This window comes from Pangasianodon hypophthalmus, chromosome 7 (assembly GCF_027358585.1).
Source record: "Pangasianodon hypophthalmus isolate fPanHyp1 chromosome 7, fPanHyp1.pri, whole genome shotgun sequence".
Classification (NCBI taxonomy): domain Eukaryota; kingdom Metazoa; phylum Chordata; class Actinopteri; order Siluriformes; family Pangasiidae; genus Pangasianodon; species Pangasianodon hypophthalmus.
The window spans coordinates 3,020,603-3,045,667 of NC_069716.1; the positions used below are offsets into that span (position 1 = coordinate 3,020,603).

Genomic DNA, 25,065 nt, shown 5'->3' on the forward strand with positions numbered 1-25,065 from the left:
TGATGGAATGTGGGAATTAATAGCTTTAGCTTATGTGCACTGTCCATTATAGAAGTCCCTGTGAATGAGTTATTACTATAGAAACGATAAAGTTGATCTTTAGCAATATTACATGCAAAGTTTGTAAAAATCTCATTGGAGTTTATTTGAATAAAGTTGGGATTTGTTAAGCTCGATGTTAGCTTAATTGTCTCTAGTAAATCTCTGTTTTTTTCCCGATTAGTTCAAACAGTTTTCCTTCTTGCAGATGCCTTTGTCATCTGCTGAGTATTAACATGGAGTATTAAATGGAGCTAATTAACTGTTGAAATCTTTTTGCTGATATTATTATTATTGAGTCAAACTGATTGAATATGAATGAACACATTAAAAACAGAAGGACAGTGGGTTATAACACGGTCAGTTTGCTCAGGGCAAAAATAATTCTATTTTTTTTTTTTTTTTTTTTTTTTTTAATATTTTAAAATATTGTATTGTATGCTGTCCCATCCAATAATTTACTAGATACTATTAAATATTATTAAATGCTTCTTTTCATTGTTGAATGTCTACTGCTAGTGAGTAACCAAAACGTGATTAGGAAACCAAACACACAGGACAATCACATACCGTGCTTACACACTGTAGAATCATACTGTACAAAATGATCTGTTAGCACGACAAATTTAAATAATTTTATTTATTCATGTTATAAACTATAGAGCATGTGCGTACAGAAGAAAACACATATATGTGTAAGATTAGCAAAAACAAAATGTTTAAAAAATCCATTTCGACAAATAAAACACTTTTGTTATTATTAAATATATTTTGTACACACTTACTGGATGCAACACTTTCACTAGCCTTACATCATTGCTTTTTATCAAACTCCACTGGAGAACATGTGCAGTATTTTAATCCAGATCACTGTGTTGTGTCTCAAAGATATTGATTTCCTGTCAAACCTGCAGTAGAATATTACAAAAAAAATGTGCTTGGATACAAATCTACGAGTCTGTACAGAGTAATTTGCCTTCACAAAAATGTGACATAAAAACAAGATTCATTTTTTTTAAATAAACAAAAATACACATCAAGTGTGTGAAAATACAAATGTACAAATGGTATTATTAATAGAAATACTAAGTAAGTAGAGCTCCACCAAGCCATTTAAAGCAATAGTGTTAACATAGTAAGTATCGAGTGCATTGTACCACTTCATCATTTCTGCAAAAATAATTCAGCAGTGTGTAACTTCATACAGCAGTAACTAATCCAACATACATTTTACACTTTGTATACAAAATTCTAGATATTAAAATACTTTTAATACAGCTTTCCATTCACTTCTCAATAGAAGTGCATTGTAAACCACATTCATTCACAAGTAATAGTTACAGTTACACTTAAATCCAACTGTTCTTGAGTGGCTGAGAAGCTCATGTAGTTGCGTTCATTCGTTTTTCATGTCGAAAAATAGAAAATATATGCAAATACGATGTTCAAATCAGTTTCAAATCTGCTTGTTGTTCATCATTTCAGTTTCATTCTGCGGTTAAAGTTAATAAACAATCTCGAATGACTGTCATGTATCAGCGATTACTGCAATTAAAGATCACCGTTAGTCCCTGATGTACTGCTAATCTGGACCATTACTTGCTTTTTTTAAGAATAGCAAGATGGTGATGGTAAAGGAGGACAGAAATGGTGGCTAAAAAAAAATCAGCAGGATTTTGTGAATTTATGCTAAAAATGTAAGAAATTTTAAGAAGAACCCCAAATTTATTTCAAATAAATTACATTGGAGTCCAAAAGTCTGAGACCATACTGAAAATCTGGGATCTTTTTTTTTTTTTTAACTGGAAATAAGCAGAAAGTTTCACAATTCTAAAACAAACAAAGCTATTCAATATTCAAGATGTTGCACAATTTTCGTCACTATTAAACTTTTAAAACTATTAAACTATTAAAGCAAATTTGTGATCTTGACCATATTAACTGTTGTCGCTGAAAATCTCATTTGTAATTTTTTTTTTTTTTATGGTAATAGAATAAGGTTCCAGTGTACCCATCTCAACCGGAGAATAGCGTATACAGTAGCTGACTTGTACTTCCAGGTCGACTCTGTTCACACTATCATGTACTGCAGTTAGCGGGTTTTTTTCCAGATTCGGAATGAATATTTGATTTCTAGACTTTATTTGGTGAAACGAGTAGAAACAACTCAAAATATTTATATTTAAAACAAAATAAAAAAAAAGATTTCTTATTTTACTGCATGCTAACGAAAGAATAAAAAAGGTAAAAATAAATATATCCTTGTTGCTTATGTCCGGAATTTTAATTTGAAACACAAAAATGAACAAACGCAACGTATATGAACTCTTAGCTACAAACACTGTTCTATCCGTAATATCAGATGACTTCAAGAAATACAGTACAGCCCACATTCCCCAACCTCTAAAACCAGTACAAAAAGAAATACGTCAAAATTTGACCTGATCTACAGTAGTTCTCACAATGGCCATGTGGAATTGCTTTATGAGGTATAAAACACTTAAATAGCTCTGGAGAGCCAGGATAACTGCCGGGAAGTCAAAGATGGATGGTTATGATACAATCAGACTGCTAGCACAGCTGAAAAAATAGAGAATGAGACTTAGCGTTTCTCATTTCAACTTAGCAGACACACAACTGAAGCTAGCAACCATGTTTTGTTTTTTTTGGGTTTTTTTTTCGGACTAATTACCAATTCATCATGGCCATGTTAGAAAATAGTCAAGTTCAGCTTTTCACCACAGGACATCAGAGTTCAATCATTTTCTCCACAATTATGTCCATCGGAGCTACTAGTGCAAGCAGCATGCTACTGTCTTTAGTCAGCGTATGAGTCTGTCATATGTAACAAGTTTAATTCGATTAATTAGAGCCATTTCTGAACAGTATACTATAAAGTATTAGAGACAATTCAACTAAATCTTCTGTATAGGGGGCGATTTATCTTTCAGAAAAGGTTCCAAATACAATGTCTTAAGAAAGCAATTCTTTGTGGAACCTTCTTTTCCCTCAACATAGCTTAACATACACTCTAGTTACAAAAAGAAAAGGTCACGCTAGTACACTAAAGGATTCTTCAGGTTGTCCTTTTGGGAGAATCCAGAAAAGTTAGCCCTTAAAAGTTCTAGGTATAATCCTACAACAGAAATTTACCCTTTTATGAAACGTTCCGTGTAGAACCTCCTGAGAAAGCTTGAACTCTTAACTATCCGAAAAACCCCCGAGGAGCCCCCCTTTTTTTTTTCTAAAAATGTACCAACCCAAATCAAGCGCACATGGCAAACATGCTAACACCAAGCCAACAAGTTTACATTAATGTTGTGGTTCAAAAAAATAAAACTTTCTGTGTGTTCTGAGAACACGGTTGGAATGTTTTTAGTAGGAATTTTAACATGTTTAACTGATGTTACATTTATCACAGATTTTTGCATATTATTTTGTTTTTGTCTGAGAATATTCTGTGAGAAACATTATAATAGCATTGTTTCTTACAACCTGACCAATACTAATTGAACATTTACTTATTGAATATTCTCTCTTCTCTGATAGTCACTCAAAGATTTGATATTCCAAAATGACCATGAAATAATCGACAGCACAGCTAAAAAGTGAAATGTATTGTATACGACTGCATAGCGAGGACTGAGAGAGCGAACGTTTTTTTCTTGCATGAACACTGAAAGGTCTCTCTCATTCCTCCCTTGTGGAGTGATGGATTGAGAAGCGGTCACTCGGGGGAGTGTTTTCTATAAAACATAAAAGAGGAATGAAAATGAGAGCAGGATGAAGGGAGCATGTTCTATAAGAGAGACAAAATGAAAGACCGAGTGATGCAAGAGCGGTGTCTGGAAAGGTCAGTTCTCGGCAGGGACCACCTCCAAGAGGATTTGTAAGGATCTGTTCATAGAGTCTGCAAAAGGACACGGAAAAAGACAGACAATATTAGATATTCTACTAAATATTAATAGGTGTCTGTGTTGTCAAGGCTAGAATACATTTGTTACAAGTTAAAAAAAAAAAAGTACTCCCAAACCTGAGAGTTTTTGGAACCACTTGGGTTTTCTGTCGAAAACGATGAAGACGTAGTAGGCCGGTATTCCCGTGAGCATGATGGCAAATCCAATCCCTGTGTTGACTGGATCGGAGTAGAGCGAGAGGAAGACCATGAAGAAGCAGGTGAAGGAGAAAACTGCTGGGATGAAGATTGGGACCTGAGGGAGAAAAGAGAAAAGCGGGAGAAGATTAGGCACAGCTCAAGACATTAACATTAATGATAATAGCTAGCGTTAGGCTTGAATTTCTTCTCACCATGATCACTCATTTGCATTTTAATATCATTAAGATCATCACGATCTTGTGGGCAGGGGTATATTTGTGTATTAGATTGTTGATTGAGTTTATAATGACTAGCAGTCCATAAAGTTCCTCACCGTCTTACACTGCAAAACTTGCTAGTGATTTACATTTCATCAAGAAAGTAGAGGAAGATAATAACATTTATGGGTTCGATTGTTAAGTGAGTAGGATTAGCATGCTAATGCAAGTCCATGCTAATGTAAGTTCTTTTCATCACAAACCTAGAAGATTATGGAGCTCTTGGTTTAATGTCTCCTCCTCACCACCTCCAGCAATTTTCATTATGTGACACTCACTGCCTTAAAGTAAGGAATAAAACACTTCAGGGTGTGCTTTTATCGGAAAGTAATCATTGATTGGGTGGTGCGATGTGGCCTGACACGAAACATAGTTACTGTTCCTACCAGAAAGTTTTATTATTTTGTAGTATCCTCTTATACCACGACAATTTGCGGTACAATTCTTCATTTACAAAAAAAAAACAACGCATCCTCATATTTATCCATTTGTAGTTACATTTAACGTGGACTGCCCAAGCTATACATTATAGCAGCTGAATAAGTAAGACAAAAAAAACCCCTGCTTGTCATATTACCAAGAAAAAGTCTTAAAGACATTCCTGTGTTGGTAAACTGAAAGTTACAGCTTTACCTCAGATTGTTATTAAGTGCTGATACTCCTCCTGTAAATGTTACATATCTGATCCTCACAGATCAACAATTGCCCTTTTTTTAATTTGTTTCTGTGGAACATCGACCCAACAAGTCCTGTGTGATCTGTTACTATAAAAATTTTAACGCATTAAAAGCTGCTGTTATCTGACCAATCAAAATTGAGAATTCAACCCTGCTGCTGCTGTAGTGTAAGTTCTTGTAGCGTCTGGCTGTTCTACCTTGAAAGGACGTGGCATTTGGGGTCGCGTGTAACGCATGTAGATGAGTCCGACCACGGCCAGCCCGATGAAGAGCCAGCGCAGGAAGCTCATAAAGTTCAGCAGGCTGTAGATGTCTCCGGCGAACAGGAGGAGCATGGTGAGGGGGTACTACATGGGGCAAGAGGAAGAAAAGACTTCAGTTAGACTTACACCATTTTACAGCTGAGATCTAGTAATATTCATGTTTTCCTTTCTGGATGGATATGAGTTAAATTGTCAATTTGTCTGTATAGTACACTGTTATAGAAGAGATTTATTTATAATTGCACTATCTGTTAGCACCCAGATGAGGATGGGTTCCCTTTTGAGTCTGGTTCCTCTCATGGTTTCTTGCTTATGTCGTCTCAGGGAGTTTTTCCTTGCCACTGTCGCCTCTAGCTTGCTCATTAGGGATAAAGTCACATATTTACAATTTATTTTGGTTTAATTGTGTAATGCTTCTCTAAAGCTGCTTTGTGACAATGTCCATTGTTAAAAGTGCTACACAAATAAAATTGAAATTGAATTGGAACTGAAATTAAAATAAATCTAAACATGTTAAGGTACTCTGGATTGCCATAAAATCAATATGTAATTTTCAATTGTAAAAAATATTTATTTATGGTTAAATTCTGACTTAACTTGTTGTTTAAACATCTTTTGTCAACATGCCAGTCTACCCACAATGCAATGCAAGTCTCTGCCGTAACTCAGAGTTCTACATTGCAATCTGAGTCCAATGGTTTTGCCAAAGTCTCCACCTGTTCTATGCTGAATTTCTCACTAATCTGACATTGAACCTCGTTGGAAAATGGTGAATGAGAATAGAAGCCCTTGCTCTTTAGTTGTTTAGAGCTAACAGCGAAATATGTTTTCCTGTTTGAGATTTTTTTTTAAGGTTGAATTTTTTTTTTTTTATCCTGTTATTCATTACAGTGTTCACCTGTGACATCGGAGCGACATACCACAGCTATATTCTCACAGAAATAATAAAAATACAGCATCAACCAACAAACTGGCACCAGAATCACTAAACACATGTGAACTGTGTCAGTATGGTGAATAATTTGTTTGGTTAAGTAGACGAAGTGATTCAGAGTGCCTGAATGACTCACCAGAACAATTACAGCAGCTACCGGAGTGTGACGGCGGACGTGAACCATAGACAGAACTTCAGGAAGTTGACCTTCTCGAGACGCCACGTAAAACATTCTGGGAAAGAAGGAGAAGAAAGGGAAGAGTCTGTTGTAAGAGCAGGCTATATCAACACTCCGTATGTCATAATTCCTGAACATCATATAACCTAGATATATAGACCTACACCGACACCATGATATTAGTCAGTCCTAGAGTCACTCCTGAAAGTTCAGTACATCTTCTATGTTGACTAGATCCTTTTATTTTTCTCACTTCCTATTTCCTATATGGTTAGGGTATTCCAGTAGAGATGTGGTTTGACATAGGGATTGGCATCGCAGCACTATATATATAATGTATGTATGTATGTATATACATTTTGCAGCTGATACTTTATAACTTTCAGCTTTATGGTAACATTGTATTTTTGTAGATTTTAACTTTTTGTTAGCCTTTGCTAATGGTTTGTACATTCTTGCACTTTTCCAGCTTGGCATTCATTCATCTTTAGTACCCGCTTTATGCTAGCCCAGAAACACCAGGCATAAGGTGGAAATACACCCTGGATGGGATGCCAGTCCATCACGGGACAACTTGTGTCATTTATAACCCTAAATTATAGACTTCAGATGGAATATTTTTATGATTTTTTATACACCAGATAATAATGATCACTGTTTCTGTTTCTTAATGATCCCATTAGGCATCATCTGTTTAAAAGCTCTGACACTCCAAGCTGCTGCCAAGAACTAGCTGCCTTCTGTTGCGCCATGTCTTCTGTGAAAGGTTGCACTTGAACACACTGCAAATATAACAGCTAACCGTTGACATGAACACAATTTCTGAGCCTGTGGAAAGAAACCAGGAGGGGGCATTTGCTCGTGTTCATAACCAAATGAAGAAAACCAAAAGAAGCAATAATGTCCCAACTGCATACTTTAAATACTGTTCAAAATACTGTGTCACTTATGGATACCAGTATCAATAATTATATCGACATGGCATTTTAACATACTATTTAGTGTTAGTGCAGTAGAATATACAGTAGTTTGGGATGTAACATAAAAAAGAGCTTTGGTACTATTTACATGGAACTATTCTGTTAAAAATTAATCATTACTGAGTCAGAAAAAAAATACTCTAACATGCCCACCATGGATAATAGTAACTAATAGTTTGAATTGGTGGGATTTTTCAAAAAAAAAAAAAGTCATATGCGAGCTCAGACATGTCCTATGTCACTGTACTTAGTAATATAGCCAAGGACTAGTGTTCGCCTAGTGTTCCCGGGATAGACTCTGGATCCAGCGCAATCCTGATCAGGATAAACCTCTTATTGTAGATGAATGAATAATTTAGTTCATAGATTGTGGTTTTGGGTGCAGCCCTGAACTGAATTCTCATTTAGTGTTTATTACTTGCTACTCGTATCTGTTGAGAAGGAAGCAGCACAACCCATGCTAATTGCTCGCAATAGCAATTTTCTGCTAGAGTGGGTGAAATTCTATGAAAGAAATACGGTATAAGGTAGTTTTAAACGATCTGTATAGCTGACTGAGATACGCTGTAGATAACAATAAGTTCTCGTTTGATTTCTTCTTCTAGACCGCTAGGCAGGACAGCCAATCAGAGCGCTCCAAAACACTTAAGATATTCTATACACTGCACATGTATCCGAGTCTTAAAAGACATTTTAAACCCACTCAAAACTGAACAGTATAGTCAAAATAAATGAGAAAAAAATTAGTACAGTTACAAATCAAATATGGTACTGTAGATGATGATGATGATGATAATGATGATGATGCTCACCTGGAGATGGCAAAAATGCATCCATTCATAGAACCAAAGCAAGAAAGAGCCACGAAGATGGGAACCGCGATGGAGAAATTCCCATAAAGTTTCTCAGCAAAGGCCTGAGAAAAGCGAGCATTTGAAATAGAGAGAGAAAGCGACAGAGAGAGTGAGAGAGAGAGAAAAAGAGAGAGAGAGAGGATATGAAAACATACTTAGTTTAAACAAATAAGAACACAACATTGATTTTCCATTTTCTTCCATTTTGAATGGAGTTTGTGTTTAGGAATAACAGGTGTGGTAAAAAAAAAGGCTTCATCTTCGCTGTGTGAGTGAGCATGTGGAGCGAGAGCAGCCATAAATGAGTGCATTACGTGGGTGTAATGGGATGAAAAAGCTTTTAGAGCATCCCTGAGCCGAGCTGGAGATCTCCAAACACACACACACATAAACACACTCACACACACAGACAAACACACACACTGAAGCACATGCTCTGCCATTGTCAGCTTCAGCGAGAGCTATATGATTACAGCAGGAAAGCAACACACGGACCTGAGAGTCTCTATGAAATTACATTTACTTTCCGGAGAAGGAAGGTGTCGGCTATTACAGTCATTAATGGTGGTGTACAGTGTGATTTTAAAGTGCTGGCGTCCTCTATTATAGATCTTGTCTGTCTCTCCACACAAACACACACACACACACACACACACAGGGAGAAGGATAATGTTGTGTGAGATTCAGGCAGGTAGATAGCAGCGTGATTACAGTGATCACACTTTTTGTTCAGGCAAAATCAACAAAGGTGTTTACTTGCGAAACTGTGAGCTGAAGCTGAAAAGCGAAATGATAAACATCAGAAAGAAAATTGGATTATGAAACGCTGCCGGATGACATTCCCAGAGATGAGCTGGCAATCCGGGGGCAGTGAGGATGATGTGGTACTCACCACAGCGACGGCACTTGAGGCAAGCAGCTCCTCCGCTGACATCACAGTGTAATATGCAACGTTAGTCAGCGTGTAGCACACGGTTACAATCACCATGGAGATGCAAATGGCCAATGGGACGGTTCTGGAAAATAATAAAATATATATATATATATATATATATATATATATATATACACACAATACATACATATATATATTTACACACACATACACACACATATATGTATATATATATATATACACACAATACATACATATATATATATTTACACACACATACACACACATATATGTATATATATATATATATATATATATATATATATATATATATATATATATATATATATATAGCAATTCAATCTATTATTTTTAGACATTTAGGACACGAAGTAAGCCAAGCCTCTGAGTAAGTGCACTAGTATGGCGTTTTAATGGAATATTATCATTATACTCTATACATCTATACATTATCTGCTTTAAAGCTACTTTAAGGATGCTACATTCCTAAGCGCTTAAAGCAATGAGAATCAAATTTCTTCTCAAGTTCATACTGATGGATTGGTTCAAGCTGTTAGCTACAGACGTGTCTTATTTCCAAATGCTGGACTGCCCTCACCTCTCTGGACGATCCACCTCTTCTGTGACAAAATTCAAGTAAAACCTGTAAAAAAAATATATATATAAAAAAACAGAAAGAAGCTCAGCTAATTTTTCAGTAGCTCATGGATTCAGAATGAGCTTGTAGAGCTGAGTTAGACTCACCAGCCGGCGTAAGCATACATCCCTGAGTAGAAGGCCAGGGGAAGGCCAGACAGCTTCACCGAGTCCACCTGAAATGCGTTCTGGAAGTTTTTGGTCTCGCCTGTAGGAACAAGAAACTTTAGATAATGAATGGAAAGGACATTCTGGTACAAATCTAGCATTTAATATGTTATATTTTATTTCTTCTATATAGTGATTCTTAAATTCTCCAGCATGCATTGCACAAATACATCATATTATGGTTTATTGTTCCAAAACAACACTAGGTAGTGCCATAGTTCCATTAAGTGTCCAAAAGTTCACTTTTAATTCCCCAGTGCCATTTCTGGCTGGTTTTGACGTCTATTCTCAGGGAAACGCCTCTAAAAGTAAACTTAACAGAAACATAAAAAAAGACATAGAATAAAACAAAACAAAAAAAAATGAGCCATTACCATTATTACCAATATACAATAAACATAATAATCTGTACAAAGTCTTGTCTTGATGCTGAAAAAACATTATTCAAACAGTCGCATGTAAGAAGTTGTAGGCCCTTAAAGTTGTGGCTTTACGAGGGGGTTTTCTGAGAAGCGAAACAAGGAAATCTTGCTTTGCTGTGTCACTGCCAAGTAAATAAGCATGTTTACAACATATTTACAACCGATTTACTGTTAGTGTTTTTTTTTGTGTGTGTGTATCTTTTTAAATTGATTTTTTAACTAAGACTGGGAATAAAATGATTCACTTAGCCAGAAGTCATGTTCTAAAAAAATTCCAGGCAATAAGTTTACCGTAATTCTAGACTACTTGTATGTAAACTACTACGACAGTTTATTGAAAGTTTACCCAGGAGCCTATCCTGGCCGGAGGTACATGCTCTGTGGGATGCCGGTCCATTGAAAGGAACCATGGACATAATAGTGGCTAATTAGAGTTGACAATCCACCAGCCAGCGTGTTTTTGGGAGGTGGAATGAAACCAGAGAACGCATAGGAAGCCTGTGCAGACACTGTGCAGTAAAACTCCACACACACACACACACACAGTAACCCGAGCTCAAGATTGAAGCAAGGACCCTGGAGCTTGGAGGCAGCAGCGCTACCCGTAGTTCCACCTTTACACTTCCCATTAGGAAGAGGACTCCTGGTGTGGGACACATTTTTGTTCCTGATACTTTTTTTGCTTTTTGCTCAAAATATTTTTCCTTACATCTTCAACTCTACATTCTCTTTCCATTTGTGGAAACCATCAGGGGTTACTAGTGGTTCCCGTAATGGTGTTTGATGTTTTCCGTATTGGTCGATATCGCAATGTAAAGGCTCCTCGTGGTTTGCCAGGTGACTGGTGACTAATTTTAGGCATGTTTGATGGCTTTATAATAAGAGTCAGTGGTGGCCTAAAGGAGTCTGGTGGTATCTTATGGACTTTCTGGTAATATGCTGTGGTTTAATGGTGAATCAATAGACCTAATGAACCGCTGTAACATTTGCAACTGTAATGTTGCGGGTCTTCTGGCAGTCTGCTTGCAAACAAGACCTGGCAAATATTCCATTAGGATGAAACATGCTGAATATCATTGAAAGGGAAAATCATGAAATCCATTAGGCAAATTCCCATTAGGAAGTGAAAAATATTGCTAATGCTTTGTTTTCATGTGCATGTGCTCAGCTAAGACTAACTGGCATAACTTCCATTTTTTTTCTTCAAGAATTGACCTTTTTACATTAGTGCAAAATGAAATGAACCAAAATCGCAAAATACGACAAACCTAAACATGAAACAGCAAAACTAAAATTTAAATAGCAAATCAAAAACACAACAGCAAAACAGAAAAAACACACACACAAAAAATATATATAAAAATTACAGCAAACCTAAAAATGCTGCAGCAAATCAAAAATGCAACAGCAAACCTAAAAAGACAGAAAAACTAAAAACACAGCAGCAAAAAAAAAATGCAAAAAAACTAAAAACACAACAGCAAAAACAAAATCACTACTGAAAAAATAAACAACACAACAGCAAAAAAAAAAAAAAAAACACAACAGCAAAATATAAAAACACAAGACCAAAAACACAATAGAAAAACTGAGCACACAGTAATGAAACACACTGTAAATCCACAAACACCACAAGTGAAAATGCAGTAGCAAAATCAGAAACATATCAACATCAACTCAAAACGGAAACGGACTTCCTGATTGAACAGCACATGCTCGTTGCTGCCTCACGTGAGAGAGATAGAGAGAGTGGAAAATGGAGAGCTGGAGGATGTTTACAGTAAGAGGAAATACAGCTCTAAATGAATCCACTCATGCTTTCATTCATGTTTAGTTCTTATCAGGAGGCTCGTATGAAGCTACTTTAGATATGCTGACAACTTTGTACAGCACGAGTACGTGCATGCTGAAAGCCACGTAAAGGAAGCCGGGTTTTTCAGAAGAAAGACTTTCTCCTCACATAAGTTTTCATTTTCAATATGCTAGACTGATGACAGGCTGAAAAAGTGCAATTCTTTTTCCTTGTTGATTTTCATACACCACGTTCAATCAGCAACACGTACGTAATGTTCAGTAGAGACCTACGCTTTCCGTTTTGATGTCAGTTCATGTGTTTGTGAATTTGCATTTGTTTTCTGTGTGTTTTTGCACTCTAAAAAGTGATGATGGCTTTATGTAGCTTTTACATATTGATATAATATTAACGTTAAAACAACAAATGAAGTTTGTAAATGTACATATTTCTGTTTAATGAGTTCAGCTTAAACATACCATTATTCACGTATTTTATTTAGGTTTATCGTAATGTTACATACATTAATCTTTGATTTCATTAATCATTTTTCAGTGTGGTTTGTTAATGTGTTTTGCACTTATAGGCCACCGTACCGAGAGTCGCAACTGTCACGGAGGAATTAGTTATCGAGATTCATTGTTTAGATGACTACAAAGCAAACATGACCTGAGATTGTTTAAAACTAAAGGTCACAAAAAAGTGCCAGTTTACTGGGGTTTAACAGCCCTATCGCGATCGGCGTTCAGGTGTTATAACGTTTACCTCTGAACAGCTGATAGAGTCCGGGGACGATGATGATGGCCATGGCGAGAAGTTTACTGAACGTGAGGAAGATCTGCAGCCTGGCTGTCCAGCTCACACTCATACTGTTAATATACATGACTGTAGCTGAAAGACATGAGTCAGATTAAATCACTGATCTCTTACAAACATCTCACAGGAAAGGACTCTTTTCTAACTTCCTGTTTATACTGATTTTTAGATACTTCAAAACCGCCCAGTGTATAACTATCTCAAAGAATAAGACAGTACCTTTACAGATTTTTTTTTTTTTAATTCTCTAGAAATAAAGATTTATAAAATGAATTAAATCTACAGTATGATTAGAAGAGTTAACCACTTCAGCGAGGTAATAATACATGATTATAATGTGTTGACTTACTGAGTCCAATTGCTGTAGCGAGCTTGATTCCGAACTCAGGCACGCCACACGGCATAAAAATCGGCTCCAAAACATATCGGCCAAACGCCAGAGAAATCACAGCCATTCCTGCAGGCCTGGAAGAAGAAAAAGAAAGCGTCTGTTAAGTGCAGGTGCACAGATTTATCTATGTGTTGAGGTTTAGGCAGAACAGAACGTTCACTTTTAAACATTATTTTTATCTGAAGCAGGAACAGTTAGAGGCTACATATCGTGGAAAAGCTGTATATCATGGATATGGCTTGCTTCCGAAATAAAATAATTTGATACAGTATAATGTGTTAAAATTAATTTAAAAAAAAATTAAATACTGCTGCAAGACATACAGACCATATTTGGAATGGTTGTGATGTTACTACCATATATATATATATATATATATATATATATATATATATATATATATATATATATATATAAGAAGTAACTGTATCTGAATATTCTTCCAAAGGATCCCAATAACAGAAAACATGTGGCTAAATTTGTTGACTATTTTAGGCTTAACAGTTTGCTCAATACATTTAACCCCAAACTGTTTTTTTTATTATTTTTTTTAATTAATTTATTTTTTTAAGGAGCTGTGAAAGAATTAAGACTTCATGACAGCTCATTCTCAAGTATATTGAGCTTCACATCAAACCCGCAACCCTGAAGTAATCAATTTCATCTTAATGTTTCATCTGTTAAAGAATATCCAACATGAACGCTGATTAGCAGGCAGCTTTTTCTGGGCTTTGGACATACGTACTACTAGCCATGTGTAATATTAAATAGTCATGACATGATAACTAAAACTAAGGTCAACGATGCTTTTATTTTGTCTACAAAAATACAATATTTGTTTGTTATTTATGTAATTAATGTTCCTATATTGTATATGTGTATATTTATTATAATTTATAACTATTTATAATTTACTTCTGTAATTATTTAAAAATTCTGTGCAAAATTAGAACGTTACGATTTTAAAAATTGGGCGCAAAATGTAAATCTAATCAGCTGCTTCCAATTATACTTTCTAACGGTCATAAAAATATTGACAATTGTGGATTGTGGCATAATTGATCACAATATCAGTATTATATTGTCACATTGTCTACATTTCAACAGCTTTGCACTAGCTAACAGCGCCATCCTGCTAGAGACGGATAAATCTATCACCTTTGCAGTGTTAGTCTAATTTTTGGCTAGCTAAATTTCAGGAGTTTGTAACCCTGTATATGTTGGTAGCAATGTTTTTTTGGTTGTTAATTGTCTTTTTTATCCTATACACTACCAAACGTCCTTTGTAATTAATTGCAAGGCTGGGAGGAAGGTGTTGTGGTTGTAAGTGACTATATTATTTAGGTAGACAACTAAATGTTTAAAGATAAGATAATAATGTTACATAAAATGTTAAATACAGCTAAAAGGCCTGTACTAATTGTCATTAGTACAACAGTCATACTAAACAACAGTCATGCACGTTTTGTTTTAGAAGAACTCGAATTCAGGGATTTCCAACAGTTCATGCGAGGTCAGACAGTTAGAAAGTCCCTGCATCAGTTAGTCTTAAAGGCACAGTCACAACAACAGACAGGCTGGTAGAAAATGGTCATGTAATGAATGTTGTGTGTTTTTGGCATTAAAAAAAAAATCATTGTGTAAAATAAAGACAAAATGGCAAAATACAACATGAGCCTATTATGGGCTGCAAGATTTGGTCAGAGAGACCAACAGTGGCTGTCAGTTAGTGCTGGGATTTGAACTCATAACCTTCTAGTCACTATAACCTTAACGTCTGAGCTGTTTGTGAAATGCCTATATTCCCAATGAGGAACAGCTTTCTGTCTGGTGTTTTTGGTGTATTCCAGTCAGGTAATAGCAGGAAGTAGCTCTAGACCTAGTAATTTCCACTGTAGTTGATAGTTAATTAGTTACAAGTAATAAACCTGAAACTCAATGAAGATACACTAATTTTACTATGTGTACGGATGCAATAATTTATAATCTGGAAACAGCGTATCCATAAAGTGTATCTGATTGCATTTCCATTTTCAGATGCACTTCAAATAGCACGGCATGACGTAGCACATTTAATTATTTCTTAAGGTGACACATTTATAAAAGCCGTACCGTTTCCATTGTTGCACTGCATATTTTACAGCCCTGTAGGCTTCTGCGGTACGTGTTAAGAATACATCTGCGACTGGAACTTCACTTTATTTTCCAAGCCACGCTTCCAAACCCAGCAGCGAGTACAAATTATTTCATAAAACTGTTTACAGGGTTTAATACACTGCAGTTTGAATGCAAAACCATTACTGTTGTGCTACAGGCTATTCAGCACCTTTAGAACACAGCTGCTGTGAAAATACAATACGCCAGAATCAAAGAATCACATGTCATGCTTATTGATTTGCAGAATTTATAATGTAAGACTTTTCAGGATTTGTTAACCAACCACGGATTCGATAAAAACATTTAAGAGATGTTTGAAAAATGTGCCAGATCTGTTCACTGTGTGATCTCGCACGAATGCAAACTGCATTGTTTCCCATCACGCGTTAACCGTGATGCAGAATAAGACATAATTGTGTAGAATAAAAGGTGATAATTGGCGCTGTTCACAATTTTGGCTTCTGAGTATGAAGGCAAAGCGGTGTGAAAAGCTCCAATTATCTGTTATTCTCCTGTTTTTATATAATGTACAATTCTCACACACACACAAAGCCCTGCAGGAGTTTCAGTTCTCAAAAATAAAATAAAATATAAAAAAAGGAGTGTTTTAACAATTGTGAGAAGTCGGTAAATCCTCAAAAGCCTGTAAGATTTGTGAAAAGACCTTAATTGTGCTCAGGTGTTTCTATCAATCCAGAGTGGCTCTGACCTGTTATTTAAAAGTTTATAAAAACACACCTTTTTTTTCCGTGGTTCTGTTCTTTACAATATGGTGTGATCAAAGGAGACATGAACGAAGCTTAGAAGAATAGCTGTAGAAGCTCATAAAAAGGGAATTTCTTTTAAAAAACAATTTCAAAAGACCTTTTTAGTGCACAATCCCACTTTATATGAAGTGTTACTAAAGATGGAGCTCTGATGAAACTACTGAGTGTACTGACTGTATATTATATTATATTATAGATCTACTATAACCATAACTACACGTGGTGTGAACATTATCTAAAGAGTTAGACTATAATAGCAGGACATTCTCTATCTGGCTCAGAGTCGCTGTGAACTTCTGGTTTTATACAAACACTTCTCATTCTACAGGTGAAGAGTTATTTTTACAATCTTCAGCTGCCCAGTCTGTGCCGTCAGATTCCTGTTCTTGGCTGACAGGAGTGGAACCCGATGTGGACGACTGCTGTTGTAGCTCATCCACTTCAAGATTCAGTGTTGAGATGCTTTTCTGCTCAACACAGTTGTACAGAGTGATTATTTGAGTTACTGTAGCCTTCCTGTCAGCTCCCACCAGTCCTCTGAACTCTCTCGTTAACAAGACGTTTCCACTATCAGAACAGATGCTCACTGGAGGTTTTATTATTATTATTATTATTATTATTATTATTATTTTACACACCATTCCCTGTAAAGGCTGTTCTGTTTGAAAATCCCAGGAGATCAATAATTTCTGAAATACTCAAACCAGCCCGTCACTGAGATGACATTTTTTTCCCCATTCTGTGTGTGAAGCTCTTGACATTTATCTGCATGATGTTATGCATGGGGCTGCTGTCACATGATTGGCTGATTGGGTAATCACATTCACAGGTGTTCCTATTAAAGTGGTTAGTGAATGTAAATATAGACTTATTTCTGAACTGAACAAGTTTTATGGCTTTTCTTTGGTAAAGATATTAGTTTCAGGCTTGGGTTAGAGCAGGAACTGAATCCCACTGCTATTTAATCAACGTCAGTGTGAGCCTACCATTGCCTGAGTTTAATTTATTTTCATTAATTTCCTAACTTCAGTCCTGTACCGTATTACGCTAATTAGATTTTGTTAAGGAGGAGAGGCTATTCGTGGCTTTGTTCTGGATGGAATCCAATGCCTATAAACACTGCAGCCTTACCAGTTTTAAAAATCATTTTGATGGTAAAATATTGTATAATTTTGATTTGAGGTGTATTTAAAATCAGTCAGTAATTGAATATGTAAGGAATAAAACACTTCAGGATGTACAGCGAGAGTTACTGTTAGCACCCTGGAGTTGATTATTTTCCTATACCAGTATGTCCTTTGTGTTTTATCCCTCTTACACCACATCATTTCACCAACAAATACTTTTTTTTAGAATGAAAGATTCTACTTTTTATCCATTTTATGTATAATTGATATGTTATCGTTTATGTTATAGCAGCTGTAAGAACAAGACAAAAGACTAAAAATAAGACAGCTTTTCATGTTACTGAGAAACCTCAAAGCATAAACTCCTCTGTCCTGAAGATGGCGGAAAACTCAAACTAGCATCTTTACCTCTGACTGTTACAAAGTGCTGACACTGGAGACTCCTTCCAGAAATGTTAAATAAACATCTCCTCACCATATCAATCATAAGACTTTGTTTAGAATCTGATTATGTGGCGCGTCCACTCTCCAAGTCCCTGTGCAGATTGAACGGTCACATCAGATTAGTCCGGATGTTCTTGGTAAGACTCTGGATCCCACACACATTTCAGACAGGTTCACACACCAGTTATTCATTAAAATGGTATAAGTGGTATCAAAGGAAGCTGTAGTGTGTGTGTGTGTGTGTGTGTGTGTTAGCTGGTGATCCTGTGTGTGAGAGCTTCATGTAGGAAGATCAGCAGGAAATCCTCTTTACTGTTCGGACCCTGAGCAGAATTTACTGTATTTGCTCCAGAGCTTCTAACATAAGCCTCTTCATTTCAGCAGCTCAGCCACACGGCAAGAGTCTGTGTGTGTGTGTGTGTATGTGTGTGTGTGTTCTCAGCTATGGCATCAGAATGGATAGTGAAAGACACTTTACTGACCGTATAGCAATGATGTCCACCCATAATCGTATGAAAGCCATCTGCGGGCCGAACGCCTCCAGAACGTAGGTATAGTGACCACCGGACTTCTTAATGCAGGTTCCCAACTCAGCATAGGACAGAGCACCTGAGACACACACACACACACACACACACACACACATACACACAAACAGAGGGATAGAGGGTGAGAAAGAGCAATGTGGACTGTATATGCTAACAAGAACATGGTGTGTTTGTGTGTGTATTGTGAGTGTGTCTACTATGTGTGTATAGACTGTGTGTTTATGGTGCATGTATAATGTATGTGTGTATATATTGTATGTATGGTGTATGGAGTGTGTATGTATAGGCAGTATATCTGTGTATGGTATGTGTATGGTGTTTGTATAGTGAGTGACTACAATGTGTGTGTATAGATATTGTGCGTGTGTGTGTGTGTGTATATAGACTGTTAGTGTGTGTGTGTGTACGGTGTGTGCATAGACTGTGTGTTTCTGGCACATGTATAATGTATGTATAATGTATGTGTGTGTATATATTGTATGTATGGTGTATGTATGGTGTATGGTGTTTGTATAATGTATATGTATAGACTGTGTGTGTGTGTGTGTGTGTACGGTGTGTATATAGGCTGTGTGTGAGAACTAGGATGTTGTTTCTGCAGTGTGTTGTTAGTAAATTCGGACGAGAGCTTCAGCCAGACTGGCAGCTTTAAATTCCTCGGCTCCTCAAAGCCTGCAGCAGCGACACACAAAAGAGTGCTGACAAGTGTGTAATGACTCCTGACACACACACGAGTACACATACTGTTAAACAATGCTCCTCTGTCACACACACACAACTATACACACCGTTAAACAATGCTCCTCTGATACACACATGAGTTCAGACCTCATACACAGCCATCAAGCTCGAGTGGCTTGCTTCTGCTGTGAAAATAAGTGCCAAGACAATATAGATCTCTTTCTTTCTCTCTCTCTCTCTCTCTCTCTCACACACACACACACACACACACACACACGCACACACACGCACAACCTTGGTCCCTCCATTCCCAGACTACAACAGATTTAAAGCTTACAATGATTTTTCTTTTGTGCTCTTTCACATAATCACACACTGCTGTGTATTTGTGCTGCCTTCACTTTCACCTGCGTTACAAATGGATTCAAAATAATTACTAATAATTAGCGTTTGTCCCTGCTCCTGGTGTGCTAATGGGTCAAACAGACAATTAAGTTGCTTGGGGAAGCAAAATAATGAGTAATTGACACTAAACAAAATTACTAGAAAATATAAAGGCAAACAATTATGCAGGTTATTACAGTTAATGCTTTCTGGTTAGCATGCGAGCATTAAATTTTGCTCTCCAAAATATATCCAGTCTCATGATGATTCATCATATTTATTTCACTTTAAGAAAAGGCCCTAAGTGACATTCTGCTGTGTCATGTTAAAGGAAAACAATCGACAATGAGTTGGCGTGAAGTGGAGTTACTGTTACAACCCCAAAGTTTATTACTTTCCTGTAACAGGATGTCCAGAAGTGGTTTATTCCGCTTATATCACAGCGATTTCTCAAAAACCTGGATTTTTTATATTTATTAAAGAACAACACATGGTACAAACTGTGTTAAAGTGTCCAGTAGGATTGCATATGGGTGTGTGTCTATGTGTCTACTGGTAGCACCTAAAGAAAATATTTCAGGAAAAAAAATAAATCATGAAATATAACATCATTCTTGGCTCCACTCACAAATTACCTGTTGCAACACTACCAGAACAGACGCCTCTACACACTTGTACATGTGTTGTACATACTTCCTAATCTCGGCTGAAAATGATTTTATTTTATGTAAATATTGCTGTTCTATTGGACATGTCAAAACTTGAACAAGGAAATGTTTCAACAAGAGTTCTCATGAGCAATTTTATTACATGAAAAAAGTAACCAGATTTTTTTTAACTGTGCAGGTCTTGTGTAATGATGCGTTTTGCTCTGTTAATATAATAGGTTGCATTAAAATAGTTTAGGAGATGATTAGAGCGAGGAGAGGTGTTGAATTCTGAGAGTATAATATATACAGTATAATTGATTCATTTGTCTTCTTTATCCAGGTCAGGGTTGCACTAGTTCCAGAGTGTATCCCGGGAGCGCTGGTTGCAAGGTGGGAATTCACCCTGGATGGGATGCCAGTCCATTGCTGGGCACCATGCACACATTTAACACACTCATTCACACCTAGAGGCAATTAAAAATAGCTAACTCACATACTAGCACATTATTAGGAAGTTGGAGGAAACCAGAGGACCTGGAGGAAACCCACATGGACATGAGGAGAACATGCAAAACTCCACAGCTCCACACAGATACGAACCAGGATCGAACCATGGAGCTGCGGGGGGGGCAACTCTTTCTACATTTTATCAACAAATGTAATGCATCATCATCCTGAATTTGCAGTTTTTATGCAGATGTGAAACACAGGACTGATTAAGGCCATGTCTGCTCACTGTGTGTTCCAAGCTCAAGGCCTCTTCATATCAGGAAGAGTTTCAGACAAACAAAGAAACTGTCAAACTGGGGCAAACAAGGGAAGTAAAAAATGGGAGCCTGTCCCTTTAAGAGCACCTGGTTCTCTCCCAGCATGTACAGCAGAATGTGCCGCTAAGCTAATGAATGGCTGAGGCAACTCAACTACTTCCGCACTGTGAACCACACACATACGCACACATCACACACACCCCCAACGAGCAACATGTGGCCAAGAGCTTTTCCTGCTTGAGCAATAATGTTCTCTATAAACAAAGGTTCTCAGTCAAGACGTGTGTAGATGAATAATGTTTGAATCAGCAACATGTGTGTGTGTGTGCGTGTGTGTTTGCTTTCCACTCACCAAATAACGACAGAATCCCACAAGCCACCCATATCACCAGGGACATTCCTACGCTGCCCGAGTTCTGTAGGATGCCTTTGGGTGAGATGAAGATTCCAGCACCAATGATGGTTCCTATGATGATGGAGATCCCACGCAGCAGCGTGACCTTCTTCTTTAACTGAACTTTTCCTCCATTCTGGTCCTTTGTTACTGTGGAACTGTTTTCTTGCGTACCCCCAAGATCCTGAGCCTTTCTTTTGGCCATGTTAATATAAGAACTCACACTCTCTCTCTCACACACACACACACTCACTCACACACACACACTCACACACACTCAGAGTCAGTGGAAGTGAAGCCGGCCGGCTTTTTTATAGTCGTCACAGCCGGGTTGCTGTGACAGGAACTAGGTGTTCCCACAGTGCAAAGCAAACTTCTGATACGCTGCCTGCAGTCCAAATAATTCCCTCCTGAATAGTTAACAAGCCACCCTGACCCCGCCCCATTTTTATGGTCACAATCCTCCCCTTTTTCTTTTTTTTTTACTCTTCCTTTAAACTAGCAGCAGTGAGGACTGTTAAAGGGGAAGGGCTTACAGCCCAGTGGAGTTGAAAAACGTCTGAGTCATGATGCAACAGCTAAACCAGATGATGTCAGACAGCTGAGGAAAGAACTGTTTCATTCCTTCCCTCTGCTCTTTATTAGCTTTCATCTCTGTTTCTCTTTATTTCACTCTCTCTCTCTATCTGTCTCGCTCTCTCATCCTGTCTCACTCTGTCTTCAACTCACTGCTTGCAGATGTGCCCTGATTACAAAGCTGCTGATTTGAGTATGGGCCTGAGGGTGAATTCTTTTGCCTTTTTTTACAGAAAGACTTGTTTTAGGCAAAAAAAAAAAAAATGATTTAGCATGAACTGTGGTATCAAATCATTTTTTGTCTACATTTATCAAGAGCAGTTCATTCATTATGGTAGCACTTTCTGTGAAGCCCATATTCATAAATAATTCATAACATTATAACTTCAAGTTACAAAAAAAAAAAAAAAAAAGAAATGCACCTGGTCCTGTTAGTGAGAAACCAGAAATGTCTGGACTGTTACAAATCAGTGACCCTGGAGACTCTTTCCATTAATGTTACAAAGCCAAAGTATGGCTGTATATGTGTTTGAACACAACATTGCTGAAGAAAGTAATTAAGAAGTAAACAATGAATTATGCAATATTACATCATTCTTGGCTCCACCCACAACTAATACAATGTTGCAACACGACGGCTAACGTCAACAAAAAGGAGACCTCTACAGACTGAATCGCACATCCTTCCTCATTTCGGCTCAAAGTGATACTTATCTAAATATTGACTTTTTTGACGACTCATCAAAGCTTCAACAAGGATGTGTTTCTGAGTCAGCTCCAGTCACAATGACTATGCAGAAATATCAAGTGTCTGCCATTTCTTTGAAACTAAGTATAGAAATAAATAATATTAACAGTTATGTAACACACTCATGTGGAGTATTCGAGAGAGAAACTGCCAAACTTCCAGGGATCTGGTTCTGTGATTTTTCTACTCCCACATAGGTTGTTTTTGGTTCCTTCTCAGAAACCCCAGAAAATCACAAAGACTGAACATTCTTGGAGTTCCTAGAACCATAACATTTAGAAAACGTTGCGCTAAAGCTAAAATTGTATTCTGGATAATGATACTAAAAAGCAGGGCACTTCAATGAGTTAAAATCCATACCGGCCCCAGTGACCTAGAGCTCCACAGAAGCTCCAATGGACTACAACCACATAGTTGCCCCAGTAAGCTAGAATGTCATAGAGGCTCTTATGAATGAGAACCCCAGAGATGCAACAATGAGCTAGAATCCCATAGAAGCTCCAATGAACTGGAACCCCACAGAAGTGCCCAAGAACTACAATCACATAGTCACTCTAATGAATTCCTAGTTCTTATGAACGAGAACCCCAGAGAGCACCAATGAATTAGAATGCCATAAAAGCTTCAGGGAACTAGAACCCTGTAGAACCTCTACTGGCTTCCATTTGTACCTAACACCTGACTCTATAATTAGTTATAGTTACACTATAGTAGCTACAACTTTGCTTATAACTTCACACGTTAGTATGAAGTACTAAGAAATCGCCATTGTTTGTTAGAATTCCTCTCAATTTTACATAAAATAATTTTTAGTGGTTCTACCGTTCTACTTCAAAATGAGTGACGACCTTACATTTAATCCATCATGCATTAATTATGGAGTCACTCTCACTTTAATAGCAGTGGCTACTGAGAAGTTGTGTTGTGTAAAAGCTCCTGTTTAAGCCTCAAAGATATAATAAGTGGGTTAGAGGGAGCGCAAAAAAATCTATTACACTGGCAGTTAAATACTTCACAGGGTGTTTTTATGCACCGTTTAAATAATAAAGTGATTCTTTTCTATATGCTTAGTAATTTATTTCATATTGGACTTCCATTAATATTAATGCTTTATCCAATTTTTTTAATAATTGGATGGTGTTTGGCAATGATAAATAACAGGAAGTGCAATAATAAATAAAGAGATCACATATACAAATAACCTATCTACAAACTGACTGTTTAAGTGTGGAAAATTCAGAGCTTAAATTGCAGAAATAAGAACAAGCAGCGGAAAAATATAATGAGAGATGTGTTTCTCACTGAACAAGGTTTGTGTCTCCTTCATTTAGAAACACACATTAAGGAAAGTAGAGCTTCTCGTCCCTGAGCTACTGCTCCAAAATGCACTTCCTTTGCCAAACTCTTCACCAATTTCCTGTGATCAAAGGCGAGAACGTGCTCGCGCACAGGACCTCTCCAAAGACCGTCTGCTGCCCTGCCTGATGAAATTCTAGGAAATAAAAAGGGAAGGTCTTTAGCTTCTCCAGTCTGGACCACAACACCACCAAAAGCAGCATGATTCACCCGTCATACCCAGATGACTCAAAAATCATAAGATTATCATTTGTTTTTCGTTCAAATATAATAAACATGTCCCGTCTGTCGCATTAGATAATATGGTGTGTTGGACACTAAACTGCAAGACGCTAAAGCACTGTGGGATACGACTTTGAGAATGCTACTATTCAATTTATATGCTAATATACACAGGGTGGCCAGTTTATTATCTACTGTATCTACATAACTACCTACACTTCCTATTTTCTCTTTCCAAGGGTGAAAAAAGTGCTGAGAAATTACATTTAAGTTTGGAAAATGTGTCAAATTCGTAAATATCCAGTCAAAAATAAACTCAAGAGAAAGTTAAAACATTGCACTCATGTAGTAAAAATAAAATGTAAATGTTTTAATTGATGAATTTAAGCTAATCCCATATTTTCTTAACGTGAAAAGTAACTTTTTCATTTTAAAGCAACTAAGCACGTTGTCAGTCGGCAGAGATGGAGATGCACATGCAGCCAGGTTTTATTGCAACAGGTGAATAAATACAAAACCAACATCAAACAACAGGTTTGGGTCAGGCAATTGACAAACAGACTTTCAAAGGCAGAATCATAAAACAAATGCACAAGAACAAGATCAAAACCAGAGGGCCGGCACAAAATACAAAGGCTTAGTATCATTATGAGCAAACTCAGAATGAGACATCACATCCAGGTTATTTATAGCAATGTGTGTGATCGGTAATCAGAGGAGTGTGTGCATGATGTTGAATGAATGTTGTGATGCTGTGATGGACTCTGGGAATCAAAGTCTTTGGCCGAATCCAGCGTTGAAATG

General features: G+C 37.0%; 1 protein-coding gene across 1 annotated transcript; it reads right to left on the reverse strand.

The window, feature by feature from the left end:
* Positions 1–642: 642 nt before the first annotated feature.
* On the reverse strand, positions 643–21,743 carry slc7a11 (solute carrier family 7 member 11). Its single transcript, XM_026947452.3, has 12 exons — positions 21,318–21,743; positions 18,418–18,544; positions 13,399–13,514; positions 12,999–13,124; positions 9,960–10,059; positions 9,814–9,858; positions 9,192–9,315; positions 8,258–8,361; positions 6,424–6,520; positions 5,288–5,437; positions 4,073–4,250; positions 643–3,949 (listed from the first exon to the last, which is right to left on the reverse strand). The coding sequence occupies exons 1-12, from the start codon at positions 21,562–21,564 to the stop codon at positions 3,894–3,896; spliced, it is 1,470 nt and encodes a 489-aa protein (XP_026803253.3). The 5' UTR covers positions 21,565–21,743; the 3' UTR covers positions 643–3,893.
* Positions 21,744–25,065: the final 3,322 nt, after the last annotated feature.

Bases quoted from the DNA above. Each gene is read 5' to 3' on its own strand.
- slc7a11 (XM_026947452.3), bottom strand. From the start codon at position 21,564: ATGGCCAAAAGAAAGGCTCAGGATCTTGGGGGTACGCAAGAAAACAGT. The intron at 9,316-9,813 runs GTGAGGGCAGTC...ATTATTTTCCAG, and splicing joins GAGGTGGATCGTCCAGAGAG to AACCGTCCCATTGGCCATTT. The intron at 3,950-4,072 runs GTTTGGGAGTAC...GTCCTTTTGCAG, and splicing joins GTGGTTCCAAAAACTCTCAG to ACTCTATGAACAGATCCTTA.